Here is a 24,340-nt window from a genome sequence, read left to right as displayed (position 1 = left end):
CTTTTGTTTTGTTTTTCAGTGGTGTCTTGTAGTGTCTGGTAGCCGCTCCGTAGAGGGAGGGTTATGTCACAGTGTCTGGTTTGTTCCCTGGGTTTTCTAGAAGCTCTTTCCCTGATTGTCACATTTCCACTTGTACTACATTTCCCATCATCCTGTTCTGTCTCATCACCGATCATTACACACAGCTGTTCCCACTCACATTGTTTGCACTGGTCTATTTATACCCTGTCTGTTTCTGTGTTAGTTGTTGAGTCCTTGCTTAATGTCTGTTTAATGTTACCAGCACCTCGAAGTTCTTGTCCCGTTGTTTCTTGTTTCTTGGACTGTTTTGTATGGATTTTGACCCTTGCCTGGCTGACTACGGATTTTGGATTACCCTAAGAAATGCACTTGGATCCTAACCTTTTGTGTGTGTGTCGTGACAAAAACACTCCCTCAGTTTAAGTCTAGACTAAAGACTCATCTGTTTAGCCAGGCATACACCTAATTTATCCTTCAACTCACAATTATGCTGCTTTAATTAGGTCTACCGGAACCAGAAACAGTGATCATGATCTATAACTCTGCAATAAATTGAATGGCATCTACAGGTCACCAGATGGACCCAGCACCATTCCTGCTTCATGTTGGACTCCACTTCTACGTGTTGCTGTGTGATGATGACTAATAGCAGCCGGTGCCAGCCAAACATAATTTCAGTCTATTACGATGGACTTCAGAGGATGAACTGATGCCAACTCAAACCATAAGACATGGGATACTTCTGTAAAATGGCAGGCAAACTGCTAAAAATTTATAGATTTGCCCCTTGAATGTTTCTGCATTGTTCTGTCTTTTCTGAGCGCTGAAGTAAAGCAATTATTGTTAATTTACACTTTACAAATTCATTCCATTATTAATTTTATCTGACTCCATCCATCCATCCATCTTCAACCGCTTATCTGAAGTCGGGTCGCGGGGGCAGCTGCTCCAGCAGGGGGCCCCAAACTTCCCTATCCCGAGCCACATTAACCAACTCTGACTGGGGGACCCCGAGGCGTTCCCAGGCCAGTGTGGAGATGTAATCTCTCCACCTAGTCCTGGGTCTTCCCCGAGGCCTCCTCCCAGCTGGACGTGCCTGAAACACCTCCCTAGGGTGGCGGCCAGGGGGAATCCTTACCAGATGCCCAAACCACCTCAACTGACTCCTTTCAACGCAAAGGAGCAGCGGCTCTACTCCGAGCTCCTCACGGATGACTGAGCTCCTCACCCTATCTCTAAGGGAGAAGCCCGCCACCCTTCTGAGGAAGCCCATTTCGGCCGCTTGTACTCGCGACCTAGTTCTTTCGGTCATGACCCAACCTTCATGACCATAGGTGAGGGTAGGAACAAAAATTGACCGGTAGATCGAGAGCTTTGCCTTTCGGCTCAGCTCTCTTTTCGTGACAACGGTGCGATAGAGCGAGTGCAATACCGCCCCTGCTGCCCCGATTCTCAGGCCAACCTCCCGCTCCATTGTCCCCTCACTCGTGAACAAGACCCCAAGGTACTTGAACTCCTTCACTTGGGGCAAAACCTCATTCCCTACCTGGAGTACGCACTCCATCTGACTCCAGTTTTATATTATCTGACTCCAATTTTATATTAATCTGACTCCAATTTTAAGTTGATCTCTAATTTAGATTAAGACTCTAATTACTTTCTGATAATTCATTTATTTTAATATTTTAAGTTATTGATTACTCTGAATCCTCTTCTTTTTTTATCAGTTTCTAATGAGATTCAAACTGATAGTCTATAGTCTTCCTCCTACATTAAAGCTTCAGTTATGATATAAATGATTCTTAAAATTGTATTTTCCTGCTTGGTTCCTCCAGAGTGGTTTGTCCTATTTTAAAGACCCAGTATTGATATAAATGTTCTCTTTACAAAAAGCTTCACTATGATGCTGCGCTTTGCTAAGTGCTTTTGGGAACAATCCTGCACTGTGACCAGCTGTGAATATGTGTGTAACACGTCATTGAACATTGACCAGAATTTATAGCCTCGGCTAGTGAGATCATTAGATGCACCTGTGGCCAGGCTATAAATAGACGCATCACCAGCGTCTCACAAGCCAGTCAGAAACTTTCTTTCCTCTGCTAGGATTTAGAATTTGTTAGGCATTGCGCAGTGAACCTTTTCTCCTTTCCCTCTTTCTATATATATATATAAAAATAGAAAAGAAAAAGGTGGAAAAATGTCGGAGAAGCAAAGCAAACGATGTGTGTTTCCCTGTCAATGTTCTATGACTGTCAGGGATACGCATCAATTTTGTTTTGTTTGTTTGGGGGAAGAGCCCCTCTCGCATTGGGGTAGGGCGAGTGCGCGCATTGCGACCTACTTTCGGGGGAAATGCTTCGCACTCGCCTCGCTTTCTACCGGTTGCGTCCGATTTTAGATCTTTGAGGCTTGAACCACTCGGTCAGGGTGTTCAAGTTCAAGTGTCTAACTGTCAAGACGGTAGTTTCTCAGATCCAACATTACGATTGGCTGATCACGATCGTTCTCATGGATGCATATTTCCATATTGGAATTCTGCCACAGCACAGGAAGTTCCTGAGGTTCACTTTCGGGGACGAAGCCTTCCAGTATCGGGTTCTTCCATTTGGCCTAGCCCTATCAACCCCGCACATTCACGAAATGCATGGATGCAGCACTGGCTCCTTCGCGACTCTGGGGCATCCGCATTCTGAATTACATAGACGACTGGCTGATCTTGGCGCAGCTCCAAGAACTGGCAGTTCAGAACAGGGATATTGTCTTAGCTCATCTGGTTTCTCCGGGTCTGAGACTCAACGTCAAAGAGCGTTCTCTCTCCCACCTGGGGAATCACCTATCTGGGGGTTATATGGAATTTGATCACGATGCGGGCACTGTTGTCTCCCGCTCGTATCACGTCCATTCAGAACACCCTGAGCAAACTCAGGCTAGGTCAAGGTTGCACTGTTCATCAGTATCAACAAATACTAGGTCTCATGGTGTCTGCGTCCACGGTGATCCCTTTGGGCCTGCTCCATATGAGACTGTTTCAGCTGTGGCTAAAAGCCAGGGGATTTCATCCAAGGGCCAGTCCCCAAGGGCTAAGAAGGGTTACGCGCCACGTGCTTCGTTCCCTTGCTAAGTGGTTCAGAACCCGGTTTCTTACCTTGGGTCCCACTCTAGGTGCGTCTCGTCGTCGCAGGCTGCTAATGACAGACGCCTCCCTGACGGCCTGGGTAGCGGTCTTAAGTGGTCGTCTAGCTCAAGGGGATGGGAGGGTCGTCAGCTCGGTTGTCACAGTAACTGTCTTGAGTTGATTTCTCGGTATTTCTGGCCCTGTAATACTTTCTCCAGAGGCTACCATGTCTATGTGCGGGTGGGCAATACAGCAGTAGTCTCTTACATAAACCATCAAGGAGGTCCACGTTCACGTCAGCTAAATTTCTGGAACGTCGGATTCTCCTTGGGGCCCTGGGCAAGCCCCTGTCACTCAGGGCAGTTTATATCCCTGGATGCCCGTATGTGGGAGCAGATTTACTGTCGAGACAGAAAATACCGACGGGTGAGTGGAAACTCCACCCCGAGGTAGTGGAACAAATCTGGGTGAGAATTTACAGGGTAGAAGAGGACCTCTTCGCCTCTATGAACAGCGCGATGTCTCCTCTACTTCTCCTTGAGTCACCCAGCCCCCCTTGGGTCTGGACGTGATGGCGCATACATGGCCCTGAATGCGTCTGTATGCGTTTTTCCCCGGTTTCTCTGCTCTCGGAAGTCTTGGCCAGAGTTCGCTAGCAAGGGTCTTGCCTCTTACTGATAGCGCCGCGCTGGCCGAACAGGGTATGGTTCTCGGAGTTAATATCTCTCCTCAATGGCTCGCCTTGGGCGATTCCGGACAGGAGGGACCTTCTGTCTCAGGCGCAGGGTACGATATTTCATCCCCAGCCTGAATTGTGGAAACTTCATGTTTGGCCCCTGAAGGATACCAACTGAGGGACGCAGTGCTGTCACCTGAGGTTATCGAGATCATTCTTAGTGCTAGGGCTCCCTCTACCAGAAAAATCTACACCGATAAAAAGTGGTGCAGTTCACATGGTGCAGATCCAATTAACTGCCAAATTGTTTCAGTTCTGGACTTTCTGGAGGAAAAACTGTCAGCATCGGCTTGCCATGCCTTGATGGATGGGATGCCTTTGGGGAGGCATCCGCTACTCACTCGCTTCATTCGTGGAGCCATGCGACTGAGGCCTACTGTTAGGACCAGAACGTCTTTATGGGACTTAACAATAGTCCTGGAGGGTCTGGTTGAGACCCCCTTTTGAGCCTCTAAAGTCAGCATCTGACAGACTTCTGACTCTCAAGATGGTCTTTCTTATGGCCATTACCTCTCTTAAGAGGATTGGGGATCTACAGGCTCTGTCTGTTTTGCCGGCCTGTTTCGAATTTTCCCCAGGTATGGCCAAAGGTATTCTGCATCCTCATCCTGACTACTTTCCTAAGGTGCCTTTTTCGACACTACGTCCTGTCACTCTGGAAGCCTTCTGCTCCCCGCCGTTTTTAACGCCGGAGCAGGAAAGACTTCATGGACTCTGCCCAGTACGTGCCCTTCAGCCTTATGTCCACCGCACTAGACAGTGGCGTAAGTCAGGGCAATTATTTGTCTGCTATCGGGGCCGCAACAGGGGGGCGGCCGCTACCAAGCAGACTGTCACATTAGGTGAGGGATGCTATTGCCCTGGCCTATGAGGCGCGCCAGTATGTGTCAGGGCTCACTCCACCAGAGGGGTTGACTTCTCTAAAGCCTTGGCTAGAGGGGTCCCTCTGCAGCAGGTTTGTGATGCGGCAGGCTGGTCCTCTCCGCACACATTCATCAGATTTTATAGTTTAGATGTTCATGCTACTCCGGGCTCTTACGTCCTTGAGTCGACATCATCGCGTTCTTGTGAGCACACTTCACAACCGTAGGGGTCCGGACAGCCCCAGTGCGGCGGCATGGGTCTTGCGTTCCCAAAAGCGCTTTGCAAAGTGCAGCATTGTAGTGAATATTTTTGTAAAGGGAACGTCTTGGGTTACATGTGTACCCCTTGTTCCCTGAAAAAAGCGGAACGAGATGCTGCACTTCTTTGCCACACTGGGACATCCCAGGACTGCTCTTCAGAAAAAGATATCTGACGACACGCTGGTGACGCTTCTATTTATAGCCTGGCCACGGGTGCATCTAATGATCTCACCAGCAGAGGCTATAAATTCTGGTCAATGTTCATTGATGTGTTACACACATATTCACAGCTGGTCACAATGCAAGATTGTTCCCAAAAGTGCTTAGCAAAGCGCAGCATATCTCGTTCCGCTTTTTTCAGGGAACAAGGGTTACACATGTAACCCGAGACGATTTCGGAGGAATACAGACTAAATCAAAAAGTAACAATTTATTTGCCAGCTACGATTTAAAACATAAGTTACAGAAACAAGTCAATGAACATACCTGGCAGTTGAGAAAACTACATGTAATTGCAAAGCATGGGAGATCTGAATGCAGATTCCTATTATTAAAGTTACACACATTGAGGTGTGGGATCATCTGACTACAGAGAACCCTGATCTCTGGGCCAGCTTTCCTTAAATATCCAGACAGAATACACATTGTGTACTAAATGGTATTTTCCCTTTGAACAATGAGAATTTGGGGGTGAATTGGTTCTTGGCTACCTGGGGTTTAACCTTCAAGGAGGGGGATAGACCTCCAGAATTATTCAGTATTTAGCAAAGACCTAATAACTTTGTTGTCATTAAGTTTTACAAACCTGGGGAAAAGAACACTTTACCAGTTTCACAGAGAACTCTTAAATGATATCAAACATGCCTAGTTACATTATTTGTTTTCATGGTTTTTCTTTGTTACATTTTCACATATACATCTTGTGTGTCTGTGAGTGCCTTGTGGGGGAAACCAGGAGGAGAGAGAACAGCTGGAGTTTGTGGGGGCAGAATGTGGATGGCAGGATGTCTCCGGTAGACAATGTTTGTTAAGCTGGGTTTTTCACACAGTGATGCATTTTGTTTTCTCAGCTGTAGGTTTGTGAGAGTGTTTGAGTTTTGTGTTTCCCTGTGGGCATTTGCTGGGTTGGCTCCTAGCCTTACACTTCATAGCCATTGTCTGAACCTTGGACTTAGTATAGACCTCACCAAAATTACCAGCTAGGTTGAACTGCGATGCACCTCACTGATCTCTGCCTGTATCACCTCGGTCTAATGATGGACTACACTCTTGAAATGGAATACATCGACTATCAATTAATTGCCTACAAAACCCTTCATCAGCCAATTAACAAGGACGATTGCATATATGTGAACTTCTGCAGCTCATACAAGATGGACTTCAAAAACATTAGTCATTAATCTTACAGTTCATATAAAATCTTAACTCTTAACTGGCATTCAAAATCTTAGTCTCTTAACACTTACTTTGTTTAATAATTTTAAACCATGACTTGCAGTATACATAAGTAATATTGGCATTATATTTATCATGTTAGCCAGAGGGGAACTGGCCCCCACAGTGAGTCTGGTTTCTCCCAAGGTTATTTTTCTCCATTAACCAACATCTTATGGAGTTTTGTTCCTTGCCACAGTTGCCTTTGGCTTGCTCACTGGGGTTATAAATACAATTATTATTTAATTACTTATTTTTAAACACAATTCACAATCATATTTTATCAAACTACACAATGATGACTCATTTTTATCTTCTGTTAATGCCTGATCTTCTGTAAAGCTGCTTTGAAATGATGTGTGTTGTGAAAAGCGCTATACAAATAAAAATGACTTGACTTGTCCATGTTTTCATCAATGAAATGACCCGTTAAACATCATAATCTCTCTGACGCTTGATTTTACCCCTACTGTGCTTTTTTCTACACTGTTTACGGAATTCACACTAGGTTCTTGAAGTGCTTAAAGTGCCTGAATTTAGCTTTTAGAAATGTAAATACTGGAATACCTGGAAAATCACCTTGTTTTGTTGAAAGGTTTGACCCTGCGGAGACCACACTGGCCCAGAGAGGGGGCTTTTAGGTCACATGTGGGAAGTGGCGCGGTGGTAGATCTTCGGAGGGAGGAGTTGCTACAGACACGGCGACCGGGGGGCAGTGGGAATTGCCCAAGGGAGACGCGGGTCCGCTCGTAAGGGGACCGTACCACGGAAAATTAGATTAGATTAGATTCAACTTTATTGTCATTACACAAGTACGGGTACAAGGCAACGAAATGCAGTTTGGGTCTAACCAGAAGTGCAATAAATACTATTAGTACAAATTAAATTGGACAAAAACTATCCGAGTAAAAGTGCAGTGGAAAGTAATTGCATATTACAGTTAAAGTACGGTTTTGCAAATGTATATGTAAACAATTGGTACTGTAAATAAACAGTCGGCAGTGCAAATGATATTCCAGTCAGATAAGTAGTGCAAGATGCATATGTAAACAGTTGTTACTATAATATAGTCAGCAGTGCAAATGAACATTATAGCAGTGCAAATAACAAAGTGTATGAGGTATGAGGAGGGAGAGGAGAGTTTATCAGTATATGAGGGGAGTGGGATCAGTGAGGGTTAGAGTTCAGTAAAGAGACAGCTCTGGGGAAAAAGCTGTTCTTTAGTCTGCTGGTCCTGGTCTGGAGGCACCTGAAACGCCTGCCAGAGGGCAGGAGAGAAAACAGTCTGTGGGCTGGGTGAGAGGAGTCCTTAAGGATGCTGCGAGCTCGGTGCAGACAGCGTTTCCTCTGGATGTGCTCGATGGCAGGTAGTTGAGTCCCAGTGATGCGCTGGGCGGTTTCACCACCGCTGCAGTGCCTTGCGTTCTGCAACAGAACAGCTCCCATACCACACTGTAGCACAGTTGGTCAGGATGCTTTCTATTGCACAGCGATAGAAGTTCACCAGGATAGTCGAGGAAAGCTGATTCTTCCTCAGTGTCCTCAGGAAGAAGAGGCGCTGGTGAGCCTTCTTGACCAGGCAGGAGGTGTTGGTTGTCCAACACACACAGGGATAAGTCCATGTAGGATCCCTGACCTGTGGAGCACCTGTTCCATTACAGGGTAGATCTGAACCGAGGGAAAGGGCACTAGGTGCAAGCGATCCACCCGTTCAGTCCGTCAGCGTGTTACCAAGTTCTACTGGCTCGGACCTGAGAAAACACGGGACGAAACTGACTCTACCCTGAGATTGTAAAATCTCGCAAAGGTATTAGGTGTTGCCCTACCCGCTGCTCTGCATATGTCTGCCAGGGAGGTGCCTCTGGCCTGTGCCCATGAGGACGCAACACTCCTTGTTGAGTGTGCACGGACCCGCAGGGGGGGGGCACGGCCTGGGTGCAATAGGCCAATGAAATGGCGTCCACCATCCAGTGGGAGAGCCTCTGTTTGGAGACAGCGTTCCCTTTCCGCTGTCCACCAAAGCAGACAAAGAGCTGCTCAGAACATCTAAAGCTCTGTGTGCGGTCCAAATAGGTACGCAAAGCATGTACCGGACACCGTAACGAATGGGCTGGGTCTGCCTCCTCCCGGGGCAGCGCTTGCAGGTTCACTACCTGGTCTCTGAGGGGCGTGGTAGGAACCTTGGGCACGTAGTCCGGTCACGGTCTTAGGATCACATGTGTGTCTACTGGACCTAACTCCAGGCAAGTGTCACTGACAGAGAGACTTCTCCTTCAGAAATGAGATCACTGACCTGACTGCGCACCTTTGTGGGTCTTCGGCCCAAGAAGAACACCAATTCGCGAACAAGCGCCACTTCAGGGCGTAAAGTTGCCTGGTAGAAGGGGCTCTGACTTGGTTGATTGTGTCTATGACGGCAGGTGGTAGATCAGCTAGATCTTCCACGTCCCGTCCAGGGGCCAGACGTGGAGGTTCCAAAGGTCTGGGTGCGGAAGCCATAGCATGCCCCGTCCCTAAGAAAGAAGGTCTCTCCTCAGGAGAATTTGCCAGTGAGGGGCTGTCGCGAGGAGTACGAGGTCCGAGAACCAAGCCCAGGTGGGCCAATAGGGAGCCACTAGAGTGACTTGTTCCTCGTCCTCCCTGACCTTGCACAGCACCTGTGCAAGAAAGCTCAATGTGTACTTGCGCAGCCCCATGGGCCAGCTGTGTGTCAGTGCATCTGCCCCAAGTGAAGCCTCTGCTAGGGCATACCAGAGCGGGCAGTGGGAGGTCTCTTGGGAGACGAACAGGTTTACCTTAGCCTTGCCGAACTGTTCCCCAATCAGCTGGACCGACTGGGGGTGAAGCCTCCACTCTCCACTGGCAAGCGTTGTCGTGATAGCGCGTCAGCCACCACGTTGAGGTTGCCGGGAATGTGAGTGGCGTGCAGCAACTTGAGTCTGGCTCCAAAGGAGGAGATGACAGGTGAGTTGTGCGTACGATGCCTTGGAGATTTATGTACGCTACCGCGGTGGTGCTGTCTGATCTGATCAAGAAGCATCCAGGGGTAAACTGCACTGCCGTGCAGAGAAGGAGAAAGCCGCTGAAGTGTGCCGTAGATCCAACAGCAGATCGCTGCATACACGACCATCGGCTCTGAAGAAAATTTCTGAATGAAACAGACATATTTCCCTGCCTTTATACCCTTATGTCCAAGGGCGGGACATGGAAATTCTGTCTGCCAACTTCTCATTGGCCTTTTTTCATAGATCAGAGGTACACAACGTCGAAGTGAGCGACAGATGGTGAACATTTTTTATTGATTCCTACAAAACATACATACAAGAGCAAAACAAAACATAAATATAAAATCAACATTAAAGTAGGTAGTAATACACTGATGCTTCATGATCTATCTGCCACTTTAGGGGTTAGGCATGCACTCTCAAATAGTACAAAGCAGGTCTCACAGCTGTAAATATCTAAAGAATTGAGATCTGGAAATCCCAAAATGTTGTATCTGGAGACATTAAAAGACACTTACGTGCTCAAGCTGAAGCCCCAGAGGAGGCTGCACGTCTGGGACTCAATTTGGACAGTGCGGTGAAAGAGATTCAGTGTCAATTGTTGAACATGTCAGCACTGCTGGTGAAGGACATTGCTGACTGGGATCTTGCAAAAACAAAATTCACTGAGATGGTTAAAAGCCAGATGTTGAGAAACGTATCGATTATATAAAGTCATCGTATAGAGGGAATTAGCAACTAATCCGCTAGTGACCAAGAATCGTAGCCGGCAAAACAAAACCGTTGGAATTCCTGAAGACGAAGAAGGATGAGATATGGTGAAATTTCTGGACTGGCTCTTCCCGAGTCTGCTCGACATAACAGGCCATAAGCGTGAAATCGAGCGAGCTAACACAGTTACAGCTCAGAGATCCGCTGAGAGAGACAGGCCCGATCAATTCTGGCCAAATTTCTGAGATCATCCGATAAAGATCTCGTGTTAAGCGAGGCAAGGAGTAAAAAAAGGCATTCTTGGAAGAACCACACATTTTCTTGTTCCCAGACTTTGCAAATTCGAAAAGAGAGAAATGTGATAAATTCAAGGAAATCTCTTACATCAACAGAATTTTGCTTTCGCACTGATGTTCCCGGGCAAATTGAGAAAAGCGATGTCCTTCATAAAGTCAGTGGAATGAGTAGGTCATTGTGTGATACTTTCTATGCAGCCGAGTGAGCCTGACTCACTGATCATTCCAAGGAAACTGAGTGCCTTTTTTGTTTCTTTTTGTGCTGGTTCTGTCTAGTGGCTGAGTGGAGTTTGTTTTGTGGGATTGCACTCTTTTCAGGACAGTTTGTGGATGAATCTGCACATTATTTGTGCTTACACCTTCTGTTGGTTGGAGTTTGTTCTGTGGAATATTTCTTGCAAAACATTGGAATGATTTGGGCATCTGTTGCACTCATGTAATAGCCGAGTGGGCCTGACTCACTGAACATTCACTTGAATGTCCGAGGAAACTTGACGCCTTTTTTGTTTCTTTTTGAGCTGGTTCCACTTAGCAGCTGGAGTTTGTTTTGTGTTCTGTCTCACAAAATTTGTATAGAAGCACCGGACTTGAGCAATCTGATGGCAAAGCTGTCACAGGGGCTTTCGTAGGCATACATGGATTGTTTGAGTTTAGAGGGATGGATGCCGGTTGGCGCTGTCATGTGCGGGGTTAAAGCGACATTGGTCGCTTCCACCTGAGAGAGCCACTCCCTGGTTTTGTATTGCACAGGTTCTTGCCCCTATTTTGCCATTGCAAATCCTTTCTATTAAACTAACCTGAGAAGTTAAGGTACACCCTGTTGTCTCGAATTTGCACTCGGTATGGAAAAAAGTGTCCAGAGTGTTTAATTCAGACATTTATTAAATGTTGCCTCGAGCTTATGGCTGAACGCAAAATTATGTATTAATCCCCTTATGTAAAAAAAGTCCCCTTTCTGCTTGTAAGAGTGGATTGTGAGGGTGGTTTATACACTTGGTGACCTATATGAGTGTGGAGTGTTGAGATCTTTTGAAAATTTGGTTCAACATTTTGGGATTCCCAGATCTCAGTTTTATAGGCATTTACAGCTATGCCACCTGCTCTGTACTATTTATGTGAGTAGCATACATCCCCCTAAAGCGGCAGATACTCTGGGAATGGTGATTACTGCTTTTGGATAAGGTCATGAGGCATCAGTGTATTACTCAATTCAGAGTCTGGGGGATGGAGCTTTAACGTCAATCAAGAGATTATGGGAGAAAGTGTTAAACTTTCTATTGGAGGAGGGAGTGTGGGCTAGGATTCTAAAAAATTTCAAGTCTGCATCTAGAGATGCAAGGGTGCACCAAGATCTTACATGGAGTCTATTGGACCCCCTCTAGATTGTATACGCTTGGTCAGACCCCCCTGCTGGTGAAGCCAATTGGAGGTTGGAGACACAGCCCATGTTTTTGGTGGTGTGTTGAGATCCAGGAATTTTTGTTGAAGGTTCAGAGTTTTGTGTGTGATGTATTGGGCACTTGGGTTTTGTTTTGGATTGGGTGGGGTAATAGTCAGGGTTAAATGTTGATTCTGTGAATAAATGTTTTGCTTTTCTTTGTCAATTGTATGAATCAAGAAAAACTGTTTATCAGATGAAATAATATTAATTTATCAAATGTAAACATTTTATAGTTTTAAAAAGTTAAAATGTGATAATAATCAAGACTAGCATATTACTAAAAAAATATACAGGTTCACATAATTTTTCAGGACAGGTTCTGTTCAGATCTACTGCTTGTTCTACACCTGATCAGCCTAAATGTAGTCTACTATTTTTGAAGGCTTATTTGTTTGTGATCTTTTCTGGCAGTGAAAGGTATATGAGAAACTCTATTATTTCAACTTTGAGCATTTAATTTGTGTATTTTGATGAGAAAAGTGCATTTTGTGTAAGCATTTAAAAAAATAATTTCTCCCATACTTTGTCATTTAAGTATTATCGAAATCAACATAATATCGAATCGTGAACCTCACATTGCCATATTGTCCCATACCAAATAGTTTGGAATAATGTACAGATTTTGCTATTAATGAGAGAGATTTGTACTTTTATCCACCAAAGTGCCAATCAATTGATCACAATGTATAGTTAGGACATTAATAATGTGAAAAATGACTATTACAATTTGAAAATAAATATTGTAAACTACTTTAAAGAATTCTCATCAAAAATTCCTCCACATGCAGCAATGACAGCTTTGCAGATCCTTGGCATTCTAGCTGTCAGTTTGTCCAGATACTCAGATGACATTTCACCCCACACTTCCTGTAGCCCACTTTAGCCTTTTCTTTTTGATTTTCTGTTTCAAAAGTTGTTTTCTTTTAAATTCTTCTCATAAGGCATAAGGCACCCATGAGCCTTCTCTTTATTGTTGTACATAAAACATCTCTGGTTACGTAGTGTAACCCTTGTTCCCTGAAAAGCGGAACGAGATGCTGCGCTGAGAAAAGCACTTTGGGAACAATCCTATGTTGTGACCAGCTGTGAATATGTGTATAACACGTCAATGAACATTGACCAGAATTTATAGCCTCGGCTGGTGAGATCATTAGATGCACCTGTGGCCAGGCTATAAATAGATACGTCACCAACGTGTCGTCAGATATATATATTTTTTTAAGAGCAGTCCTGGGACATCCCAGTGCAGCAAAGAAGAGCAGCATTTCATTCCGCTTTTTTCAGGGAACAAGGGTTACACTACGTAACCAGAGACACTCCCTTTACAAAAAGCTTCACTAGGATGCTATGCTGAGAAATGCGCTTTGGGAACGAGAATACCCACGCCGCCGCACTGAGGCTGTACGGACCCCTACGGTTGTGAAGTGTGCTCACAAGAATGCAAGAGGTCTCAGACAAGAGCTTGAGATGTCGACTCAAGGACATAAGAGCCCGGAGTAGCATGAGCATCCAAACTATAAAATCTGATGAATGTGTGCAGAGAGGACCAGCCTGCCGCATCACAAACTTGCTGCAGAGGGACCCCTCTAGCCAAGGCTTTAGAGGAGGCGACCCCTCTGGTGGAGTGAGCCCTGATACCTACTCATAGGCCAGGGCAATAGCATACCTCACACAATGTGACATAGTCTGCTTGGTGTTGGCCACCCCCCTGTTGCGGCCCCCATGGCAGACGAATAATTGCCCTGACTTATGCCACTGGCTAGTGTGGTGGACGTAAGTCTGAAGGGCACGGACTGGACAAAGTCTGTGAAGTCTTTCCTGCTCCGGCATTACAAACGGTGGGGGGCAGAAAGCTTTAAGAGTGACAGGATGTAATGTCGAGAAATGCACCTTAGGAAGGTAGTCAGTATGAGAGTGCAAAATTGCTTTAGCCATACCTGGGGAAAATTCTTAACAGGCCGGCAAAACAGACAGAGCCTTTAGATCCCTAATCCTCTTAAGAGAGGTGATAGCCATAAGAAAGACCATCTTGAGAGTCAGAAGTCTGTCGGACGCTGACTCTAGAGGTTTAAAGGGCGTCTCAACCAGACCCTCCAGGACTATTGCCAAGTCCCAAGAAGGAGTCCTGGTCCTAACAGGAGGCCTCAGTCGCATGGCTCCACGAATGAAGCGAGCGAGCAGAGGATGCCTCCCCGAAGGCACCCCTTCAATCAAGGCATGGCAAGCCAAAATGGCGGCCACATAAACCCTGAGACTAGCGGGGAATAAGCCTGCTGACTGTTTTCCCTGCAGAAAGTCCAGAACTGAAACAATCTGGCAGTTAACTGGATATGCACCATGTGAACTGCAACATCTTTCAAAGACACTCCACTTATTGGCGTAGATTCTTCTGGTAGAGGGAGCCCTAGCACTTAGAATGGTCTCGATAACCTCAGGTGAAAGCCCAGTGTCCCTCAGTTGGTACCCTTCAGGGGCCAAACAAGAAGTTCCACAATTCGGGCTGGGGATGAAATATCGTCCCCACATTCAGGTGTCCAGGGATATACATCACCCTTAGTGACTGGAACTTGCCCTGGGCCCAAAGGAGAATCCGACATGCCAGCAGATTCAAGTGGCGAGAACGTAGACCTCTTTGATGATTTATGTAGGAGACTGCTGCTGTGTTGTCCACCCGCACAAGGACATGGCAGCCTCTCAGATGTTGGAGGAAGTATTTCAGGGCCGTAAATACTGCCATCAGCTCAAGGCAGTTGATGTGCCAATCGAGCTGGTGACCCTCCCATTCCCCTTGGGCTGGACAACCACTCAAGACCGCACCCCAGCCCGTCAGAGAGGCGTCTGTCGTTAGCATCCTGCGACGACATGACTCACCTAGAGTGGGACCCAAGGTAAGAAACCGGGGTCTGAACCACATAGAAAGGGAACGAAGTGCTCGCCGCGTAACCCTTATTTGCATTAGGGGACTGGCCCTTGGTTGAAATCCCCTGGCTTTTAGCCACAGCTGAAACGGTCTCATATGGAGAAGCCCCAAAGGAATCACCGTGGACGCAGACGCCATGAGACCTAGTATTTGTTGATACTGGTAAACAGTGCAACCTTGACCTAGCCTGAGTTTGCTCAGGGAGTTCTGAATGGACATAATACGAGCGGGAGACAACTGTGCCCGTATCGTGATCAAATTCCATATAACCCCCAGATAGGTAATTCCCTGGGTAGGAGAAAGAACGCTCTTCCCGACATTGAGTCTCAGACCCAGTGAACACAGATGAGCCAAGACAGTATCCCTTTGCTGAACTGCCAGTTCTTGAGACTGTGCTAGGATCAGCCAGTCGTCTATGTAATTCAGAATGCGGATGCCCTGGAGTCACGGTGATAGGGCTAGGCCGAATGGAAGAACCCGATACTGGAAGGCTTCGTCCCCGAAAGCAAACCTCAGGAACTTCCTGTGATGTGGCAGAATTCCAATATGGAAATATGCGTCCATGAGATCGATCGTGACCAGCCAATCATAATGTTGTATCTGAGACACAACCATCTTGACAGTTAGCATCTTAAACTTGAACGCCCTGACTGAGCAGTTCAAGTCTCAAAGATCTAAAATCGGACGCAACCCCCCACCCATCTTGGGAACAAGGAAGTATCTGCTATAATATCCTGACTCTTTCTCTAGAAGGGGAACACATTCTATGGCCCCTTTGACCAAGAGATTTTGCAGCTCTTTCCACAGTAGACATGCCTGCTCCGGTTTTACGGTAGTGGGAACCACGCCGTTGAAACGTGGAGGGCGGCGAGCAAATTGAATTCTGTAGCCTCTTTCTACTGTCTTCAGAACCCACATAGAAATACCTAGCAGAAGTTTCCATGCTGCCAGGTTCTCTCAGATGGGTATTCATTTTGACACTTCCTGTTAAGGGGGTGTTCAGTGTTCCACGTCCTGGATTAAGGCAGGAAGCAACGGTACACCCAGCTCTTTGTTGGAAGCCTCTATCACCCGAAACACCAGAGGCGGCGGGAGTGAAGAGGTTTCGTGAGGGTATCAGGAGGGCCAAAGTGGATGGTACACGTGCCCCGTCCCGAGGGGAACTACCCCGAAACCAGGGCATTAACTAAGAAAACTCTGTCCATATCCCTGATGTCTGAAAGGTTAAGCCATAAATGCCTCTCCGTGCTGACTAAAGCGGACATAGACCGGCCAATAGCATGGGCTGTCTGCTTGGTCGCACTGAGAGATAGATCTGTGGCCTGAAGAAGTTCAGAGAAGGCTTCTTCGTCAAGCGTTGCACCCGCACACAGGTCTCTCAGTAGGTCAGCCTGGTAACATGGCCATGGTGTGCAGCACAGCACCAGTCTGACCTGCCTTTTGATAAGCCCTCCACACTAGCATGGATGTAGTCCTGTTTTTTCAATGATGATGCCGAACCTGGCGAGAGGTCCCTTCGACCGGTGGCATCATTGAATACCCTCACGCCTCAGCACCCACGATAGTCGAATATAACGATGTCGAGGGCACGTGAACGTGAGAAGTATAAGGCTTCCTCCACGAACGAGAATGCTCGTCGTGGAGGTCATCAAAGAAGGGAAGGGACTGATGAGGTGTTCCCTTCCCCTGGCCACCAGACAGAAATCTGTCCTCTAATTTGGAGCGTTTGGGGGTTTCTTGATCGCGTGGCCAGTCTAACTGAAGTCTGGCCACTGCACGAGTAACCACATCGAGTAACTCCTCAGAAGATTTTGAGTCATGTTTGGAGTGTTCAGATGTGGGTAATTCGAAGTCTGCAGACCCAAGAGAATCAAGGTCCCCCTCATGAACTGAAGAAGCACCGGAGCGCGCTTCAAGATCACGGGAAAGACCAGCCAGATCTGGGGAGAGAGCGAGTGAAAGGGATGGACCTGTCTCTCGCTCCTCAACCAGATCCATACGAGAGCCCCACGAATGAAGTGTGGGTGCCGGCTCTCGGAAGTAAGTAAGGCGAGCACAAAGCATTTTGACCGAAAGTAGGTCGCAATGCACACACCCGCCCTGTCCCAACTCGAGAGCAGCATGCTCTTCCCCCAAACAAACAAAGCAAAACTGATGCGAGTCCCTATCAGTCATAGACTGTAGACAGGGGAGCACGCATTTTTTGCCTTGACTCTCCGACATATTATATATATTCATACACACACACACACACACACACACACACACACATACAGTATACACACATGTCAGAAAAACTGTAGAGAGAATTATTTATTTCAGCTTTTATTTCTTTCATCACATTCCCAGTGGGTCAGAAGTCATTCCCAGTGGGTCATACACTTTAAATTGTTTAACTTGTGTCAAACTTTTTGGGTAGCCTTCCACAAGCTTCTCACAATAAGTAGCTGGAATTTTGGCATATTCCTCCAGACAGAACTGGTGTAACGGAGTCAGATTTGTAGGCCTCTTTGCTCACACATGCTTTTTCAGTTCTGCCCTCAAATGTTCAATCAGATTGAGTTCAGGGCTTTGTGATAGTCACTCCAATACCTTGAATTTGTTGTTCTTAAGCCATTTTGCCACAACTTTGGAGGTATGCTTGGGGTCATTGTCCACTTGGAAGACCCATTTGTGACCAACCTTAAACTTACTGGCTGATATCTTGAGATTTTGCTGCAATATATCGAAATTATTTTCCTTCCTCATGATGCCATCTATTTTGTGTAGTGCAGAAGTCCCTCCTGCAGCAAAGCATCCCCACAACATGATGCTGCCACCCCATGCTTCACGGTTGGGATGGTGTTCTTCGGCTTGCAATCCTCACCCTTTTTCCTTCAAACATAATGATGGTCTTTATAGCCAAATAGTTACATTTTTGCTTCATCAGACCAGAGAACATTTCTCTAAAAAGTAAGATCTTTGTCCCCATGTGCACTTGCAAGCTGTATTCTGGCTTTTTTATGGCAGTTTTGGAGCTGTGGATTCTTCCTTGCTGAGCAGCCTTTGAGGTTATGTCGATATAGGACTTGTTTTACTCTGAATATAGATACATGTTTCCTCCAGCATTTAACAAGGTCCTTTGCTGTTTTGGGATTGATTTTTACACCAAACTATGTTCATCTCTAGGAGACAGAATGCATCTCCTTCCTGAGCTGTATGATGGCTGCATGGTCCCATGGTGTATATATTTGCATACTATTGTTTGTATAAATGAACGTGGTACCTTCAGGTGTTTGGAAATTGCTCCCACAATTTGTTTTCTGAGGTCTTGATTGATTTCTTTTGATTTTGTCATGGTGTCAAGCAAAGTGGCACTTAGTTTGAAGGTAGGAATTAAAAGACGTTCACAGGTACACCTCCAATTCAGTACACCTCAGAAGCTAATTGACATTGTTTTCTGAAATTTCCAAGCTGCTTAAAGGCACAGTTAACTTCATGTATGTAAACATCTGACCCACTGGAATTGTGATAGAGTCAATTAAAAGTGAAACAATCTGTCTGTAATCAATTGTTGGAAAAATTACTTGTGTCATGCACAAAGTAGATGTCCTAAATTACTTGCCAAAAATGTTCTTCACAGGTTTCATGAGAATCACCCTTTAAAACACAACAGTGTTTGCCCCCTTTTTCAGCTGTCTTGGTTCCAGAAGTATTTTTCCATTCAGTGTTCCATATTTTTTTTTTCATAGATATTTCATAAAAGAGTTATTATATAGAATGGAAAAAGAGGCCACACTATGCATATATTGTTTATTTTTGCACAGACGCGTTTCGGCGTGTGCCTTCTTCAGTGTGCAACAAAATCACAATGTACCCAGTCTTATATAACCACACCCATATTAACACCAGCCTATAATTGTATAGGCCGTCCGATTGTATCTGGGAATCAATCTGTGACTGAGCCGTTGTCTAAATTTATTGATCATCATATAAAGGACTTTAAGTGCATAATCTGCCATCCTTTTTAAAAGACACTACTGACTTTTTAGTAAAATTGTCATGTATTGGAGAGGTTAATGCAACCGATGTTTTGTGTTCTATGGATGTGTTCAGCTTGTATTCTAATATTCCGCATGATGCAGGTTTGGTGGCCTTAGGGCATTACCTAGAAAAGAATCAAATACTACATACTGAGTTTTTACTGACACTGGCGAAGGAAGTTCTAACAAAAAATTATTTCATGTTTCAAAAAAGTTTTTACTTACAAACTCAAGGGACTGCTATGGGTTCTCCCATGGCACCTAATTATGCTAATCTTTTCATGGGTAAATTTGAACAGGATTTTGTCTATAATGATAATCCTTTTAAACAATATTTGAATGTGTGGTGTAGATACATAGATGATGTATTTTTTGTATGGTTAGGTTCGAAAGAACAATTAATGGCTTTTTACAGTTATGTAAACACTAGATTGCCCTCCATCAAATTTACATTAGACTATGATTTCAGTGCCTTGGCCTTTTTGGATGTTTTAGTGAGAAAGGTGTATAATATGCTACATACTGAAATTTTTCGTAAGGAAACGGACCGCAACTCTTTGTTGCACTACCAGAGTTTTCATCCTCCTTCTCTTAAGCGTAGTCTGCCTTATAGTCATGTATTGAGAGTAAGACGTATTTGTAATGATGATGAGAGTTTTGAATGACAAGCGGGGGAACTATGTCAAAGATTTCTTGATAGGGGTTATGCATACAATTTAGTGAGTGATTGTTTAGAGCGTGCGCGGAGTACCCAACGGGTAGACTTGATGACCAAACGTACTAATCAGAACAATTCTAATAACACAGCAGTTACGTTTGTATCCACTTATGGTCAGATCTCTAACAGTTTAAAGAGTATTGTGCATCGCCATTGGCACATTTTAAGCAGTGATCCGGCTATAGGACACAGTTTTCAAGTGCTGCCACGAAGCTGCTATAAACGAGCACCTAACCTTCGAGATCGGTTAGTGCGGTCGCACCTCCCTGTACCTATTAAGTTGCCTTTTCCCTTCAAAATTCCACATGGAAATTTTAGATGTCTGAACTGTGCAGCATGCAATTTTATGCTCACAGCTAATTCATTTACACATCCAAAAACAGGCAGGATATATAAAATAAAGTAAAGGACAGAATTACATGCGTATCTACTTTTATTGTGTATTTATTGACGTGTCCGTGTGGGTTACTCTATGTGGGCAAAACGAAGCGACAACTTAAAACCGTATTAGGAAGAATGATGAAAAATCATCAGTTGCAAAGCACTTTAATTCTGCGGGCCATGCTGTCAATTCGCTCAAATTTATGGGCTTAGAATGCGTTGATCAGGCTCCAAGAGGGGGAGACCGTGAGAACCGCCTCTTACAATGAGAAGCTTGGTATATTTTTAACTTAAACACATGTATCCCGTGTGGGATGAATGATGACCTATCATTAAGTTGTTTCTTATAATTGGAACAATTGCATTCATTTTTGTAAATATTTTTGCAAATGTATAACAGCCTCATCTGTGTACTGTTGGTATTATTGGTCTGATCATTATCCTATATTATAGGCTGGTGTTAATATGGGTGTGGTAATGGGTGTGGTTATATAAGACTGGGTACATTGTGATTTTGTTGCACACTGAAGAAGGCACACGCTGAAACGCGTCTGTGCAAAAATAAACAATATATGCATAGTGCGGCCTCTTTTTCCATTCTATATGTTATCTTTTAGGCCAGCACTCTTAAAAATCATCATATACACCGAGTGAAGCCTGCTCTCATCCTCACATAAAAGAGTTATTAGCCATGAACCAAACCAATCAGATTCAAGAAGAATCACGACATTACACAATTTGATTTGAAGCTAAAAAACATTTAAAAATCAATTGACAGAGTCATTTTTTTAAACAGTTGAAATAATGTGGACTTAAGGCTTCAACAGTAATATATACCATTGATTAACAACCTTAGAGGTTATGGTAGGTCTGTCTTTGAAGGTAAATAAGTTATTGTTACATGTGATGATCATTATGTGAATTAGATAGATGAATTAGACTATGGAAAAAATAAATGGGATTTTTACTTCCAGAACGAGACTGTCGTGCTGTATTATGCAACATACTGAAGTCATTTGAATCAAATGAATACAAGCTGTAGTCAAAACATCTAAAAGTCTAAATGTCTATTTGTGTGTTATTTATGTATGTTTGTGATGATATATGTCAGATGTGACGGCCATCATCTTCGTGGCAGCCAGTAGCAGTTATAACATGGTCATCAGAGAAGACAACAGCACTAACCGCCTGCGCGAGTCTCTCGATCTGTTCCGCAGCATCTGGACGAACAGGTTTCATACTTCTGCTGTTTCACACATTCTCCATGTCACATGGGATCTACCTTTTTAGGCATTTTATCAGCAGTACAAGTACTCGGGGGTGGTACACTAGGGATGTGCACAAATAGTTGACATTTGGTTAACCATTTGAAGTATCTGTATTCGAAAACCAAACTCACTATTCAGTTATTGTGCACGTGCAATAGATGTTGTCAACCAGACGCAAGCCAGGCTGGAATCTTGAAGGGGTCCTAGTCAATATTTCAAGTATATGGCATGCGCCTGCGCTGTTTTTCTAAACGAGCTGGAGAGACGTCTTTGACCATTGCGCTGCATCTTGTTGTTTTTGTTTTTCAGTGTCTCGTGCAGGACCACAGAATGTTTTAGGCTATATTAACACTGCAGCTGAATGTGGCCCAAATCTGATTTTCTGCTCAAATCCTATTTTTTTTTTTTAAGGTTGTTCAAATTTTAGATACAACACACATATATATGTACTGTACTGTGGAAAAGTCTTGTTTTACAAAAGCATGTGTTTTAAAATGGATATTTATATCTTCAGCTTTAGTGTGTCAATAGGAAACATAAATGTTAGACTCCCAAACAATACTTTTGCAAATAGATAAGATTAGAATTGAAGAACAGGGAGCCCTGCAACAGATGTCATGGCCCCCACAAAGCCCCTACACAGTGGTGTGCACCACTCCCGAAATGGAGGTGTTCCATCAAAAAAACCGACCTGGCGATCATCACACTGGTCAGAGCCCAATTCTCTATGTGTCTATTCCCCACATCGATGACAGCCCCATCGCCCAAAACAATGAGTCTGGGGCAAAGCGAAACCTGAGTGCCCAACACTTCACCAAAAAACATGTCTCATCCTCCAATTGGCATCGCCAGCAGGTCACCAAGCCTATACAATCTAGAGGGGGCCAATAAAATTAGGAAAATCTTGAATTGCATAAGGCGTAACCTTGCGTCTCTAGATGCAGACTTCACATTTTTTAGAATCCTAGCCCATACTTCCTCCTCCAATACCAAATTGAAATCTTTCTCCCAAAATCTTTTGATAGAAGGTATATCTCTGTCCACCAAGACTCTGAATTAGCAGGGAGTAATACACTGATGCCTTATGACTTTTTCCAAAAGCAGTAATCACCAATCCCAGAGGACCTGCCGCTTTAGGGGGATGTACTGTATACTACTCCCAAATATAGTAGGCTACAGAGCATAATAAATTCTGTAAATTCAGCTGAGCTATTTGTATCAGAGATGTCATAACTTTACTTAACCGGTTAGCCAAAATCTTTGACAACATTTTTACATCTAGCTGGATCAGGGAAATTGGGCGTTAACTTATTTTTAAATGATATTTATTGGCATTTTGTGCAGATACAACATCTTGTATAAATAAACCACAGCTCTGCTTTTCCTCCCAACCCTGGTTGTCCTTGGGGCATTAGGGATGGAGTAGCATCTACATCTACTCCATCCCTAATGCCCTAAGGACAACTCACACAACACATACAACAAGTACAAATAACAATAGTAATACTATAAGTGTAATATTTAAATTATACAATAAATGTACAATACAATAAAATACAGTAATACAAAAATAAAACAGTTAATCTTCATGTGCATTTTCAAGTGGCAGATCAATGGCATCAATATAATTTAACAAAGGTTTCCATGTTTTATGAAAGGTTTTTAAAAGAAAAACTGTTTTTGTTCCAGCTTTAAACACAAGTGAACAGGACCAGAACATGTGAGTGTGATTGGCTGGAGATTGTCTGCACCTATTGCAAATGTCACTTCTGTCTGGGTATATTTTGGCTAGTCTGGCATTGGTATAGTGTACTCTATGAAGAATCTTGCATTGCATCAACCTGTGCCGGGCACATATAGAGGAAGAATGTACTAAATCAATTATATAATCCCACTCTATTTCAAGTATAGCTTTTGTTCCAGCTTTTGTTCTCAGGTATTTGTGAGTGAAATAGAGGCGTCAGGATTTAATGAATCTATTAATTCATAAATGACAGAGATTAGCCATTTTCTGTCTGAGCAAAGAGAGAGAAGGATGTTCATTTTAGAATTAGGAGGGAGATTAGGAAACTGGGGAAACTGACTTTTTAGGATAAAGATATCTCTTTATCATAAAGGTCCTTGATGGTACTGAGACCCCTAGAAGACCAGTCACGAAAAACTGGATCAGAACATGATGGTAGAAAAGATAAATGGTTCAATATAGGAGCCAGAGTTGATGGTCTGATTAACCCAAAATGCTTTCTAAATTGAACCCATATTTTAAGAGTAATGGCCACTACTAAACTGTCTGAGACATGTTTACTATTTATAGGAAGCTGAGAGCAAATCACAGAATGAAGGGAGAATTTTGAGGATGACAATTCCATTCAGGCCCAAACAGGATGTTCAGAAAATCTTGAGGAGTTGGTCCAATACAAAAGCTTATTGATATTACAGGCCCAGTAATACTGTTGAAAATTTTGTAAAGCGAGGCCCCCTTTGGACTTTGAGAGTTTGATAACCTTCTGCCTTATCCGTGCACACTTGCCGCCCCACAAAAAATAGTTGTTGTCTGATTTAGTGACAAAAAATTACTTGTTAATGAGAATGGGTATATGCTGAAAGAGATATAAAACATTGTCAATACAAAATTGTCATTCCCTATCTGTCACTCACTCGACATTGTGTCGATGAGTTGACACTAGGGGTCGCTCCTGCGGAGCCCAGACATCTCTGATCTTGAGAAAAGGCCAATGGAAATTGGAATTTGCATGCCACTCCCCCGGACATACGGGTATAAAAGGAGTGACGCTGCAAACAGACATCAGATATCTTCTTCGGAGCCGAGCGAGCAAGTTCACAGAGCTGAATTCCTCTGCCGCCTCCATTCATCTCTCTACGCTTTTGGATTTATGGCGCATTCCAGCGGTCCTCCCCCTCGCACACCACGGTTGTTCTGAGCAAATACCCCTGGGCTCTTCAGCAGCAGAAAACTATGGAGTGAACAACTTCGTTTATATTTTATATTCGTTTGATCTGGACGGACAACACAGCGATGATTGCGTTCATCAGCCGCCAAGGCGACCTACACTCTCGTCGAATGTCACAACTCAACCCACATCCCGGGCCACCTCAACAGCACAGCGGACGTGCTGTCGTGACAGGT

General features: G+C 44.4%; 1 protein-coding gene across 2 annotated transcripts in view; it reads left to right on the top strand.

The window, feature by feature from the left end:
- Positions 1-24,340, top strand: part of LOC127634741 (guanine nucleotide-binding protein G(olf) subunit alpha-like) — a 173,412-nt gene that overhangs the window by 115,849 nt on the left and 33,223 nt on the right. For both annotated transcript variants that reach the window (XM_052114418.1, XM_052114420.1), the window contains exon 9: positions 21,036-21,156. In XM_052114418.1, coding sequence (XP_051970378.1) covers positions 21,036-21,156 — 121 coding nt within the window. The remainder of the gene's footprint in view (positions 1-21,035; positions 21,157-24,340) is intronic.

This window comes from Xyrauchen texanus, chromosome 42 (genome assembly GCF_025860055.1).
Source record: "Xyrauchen texanus isolate HMW12.3.18 chromosome 42, RBS_HiC_50CHRs, whole genome shotgun sequence".
In the NCBI taxonomy this organism is placed as follows: Eukaryota; Metazoa; Chordata; class Actinopteri; order Cypriniformes; family Catostomidae; genus Xyrauchen; species Xyrauchen texanus.
Note: the sequence above shows the minus strand (reverse complement) of the source record. Positions and strands in the feature narration are given on the sequence as shown.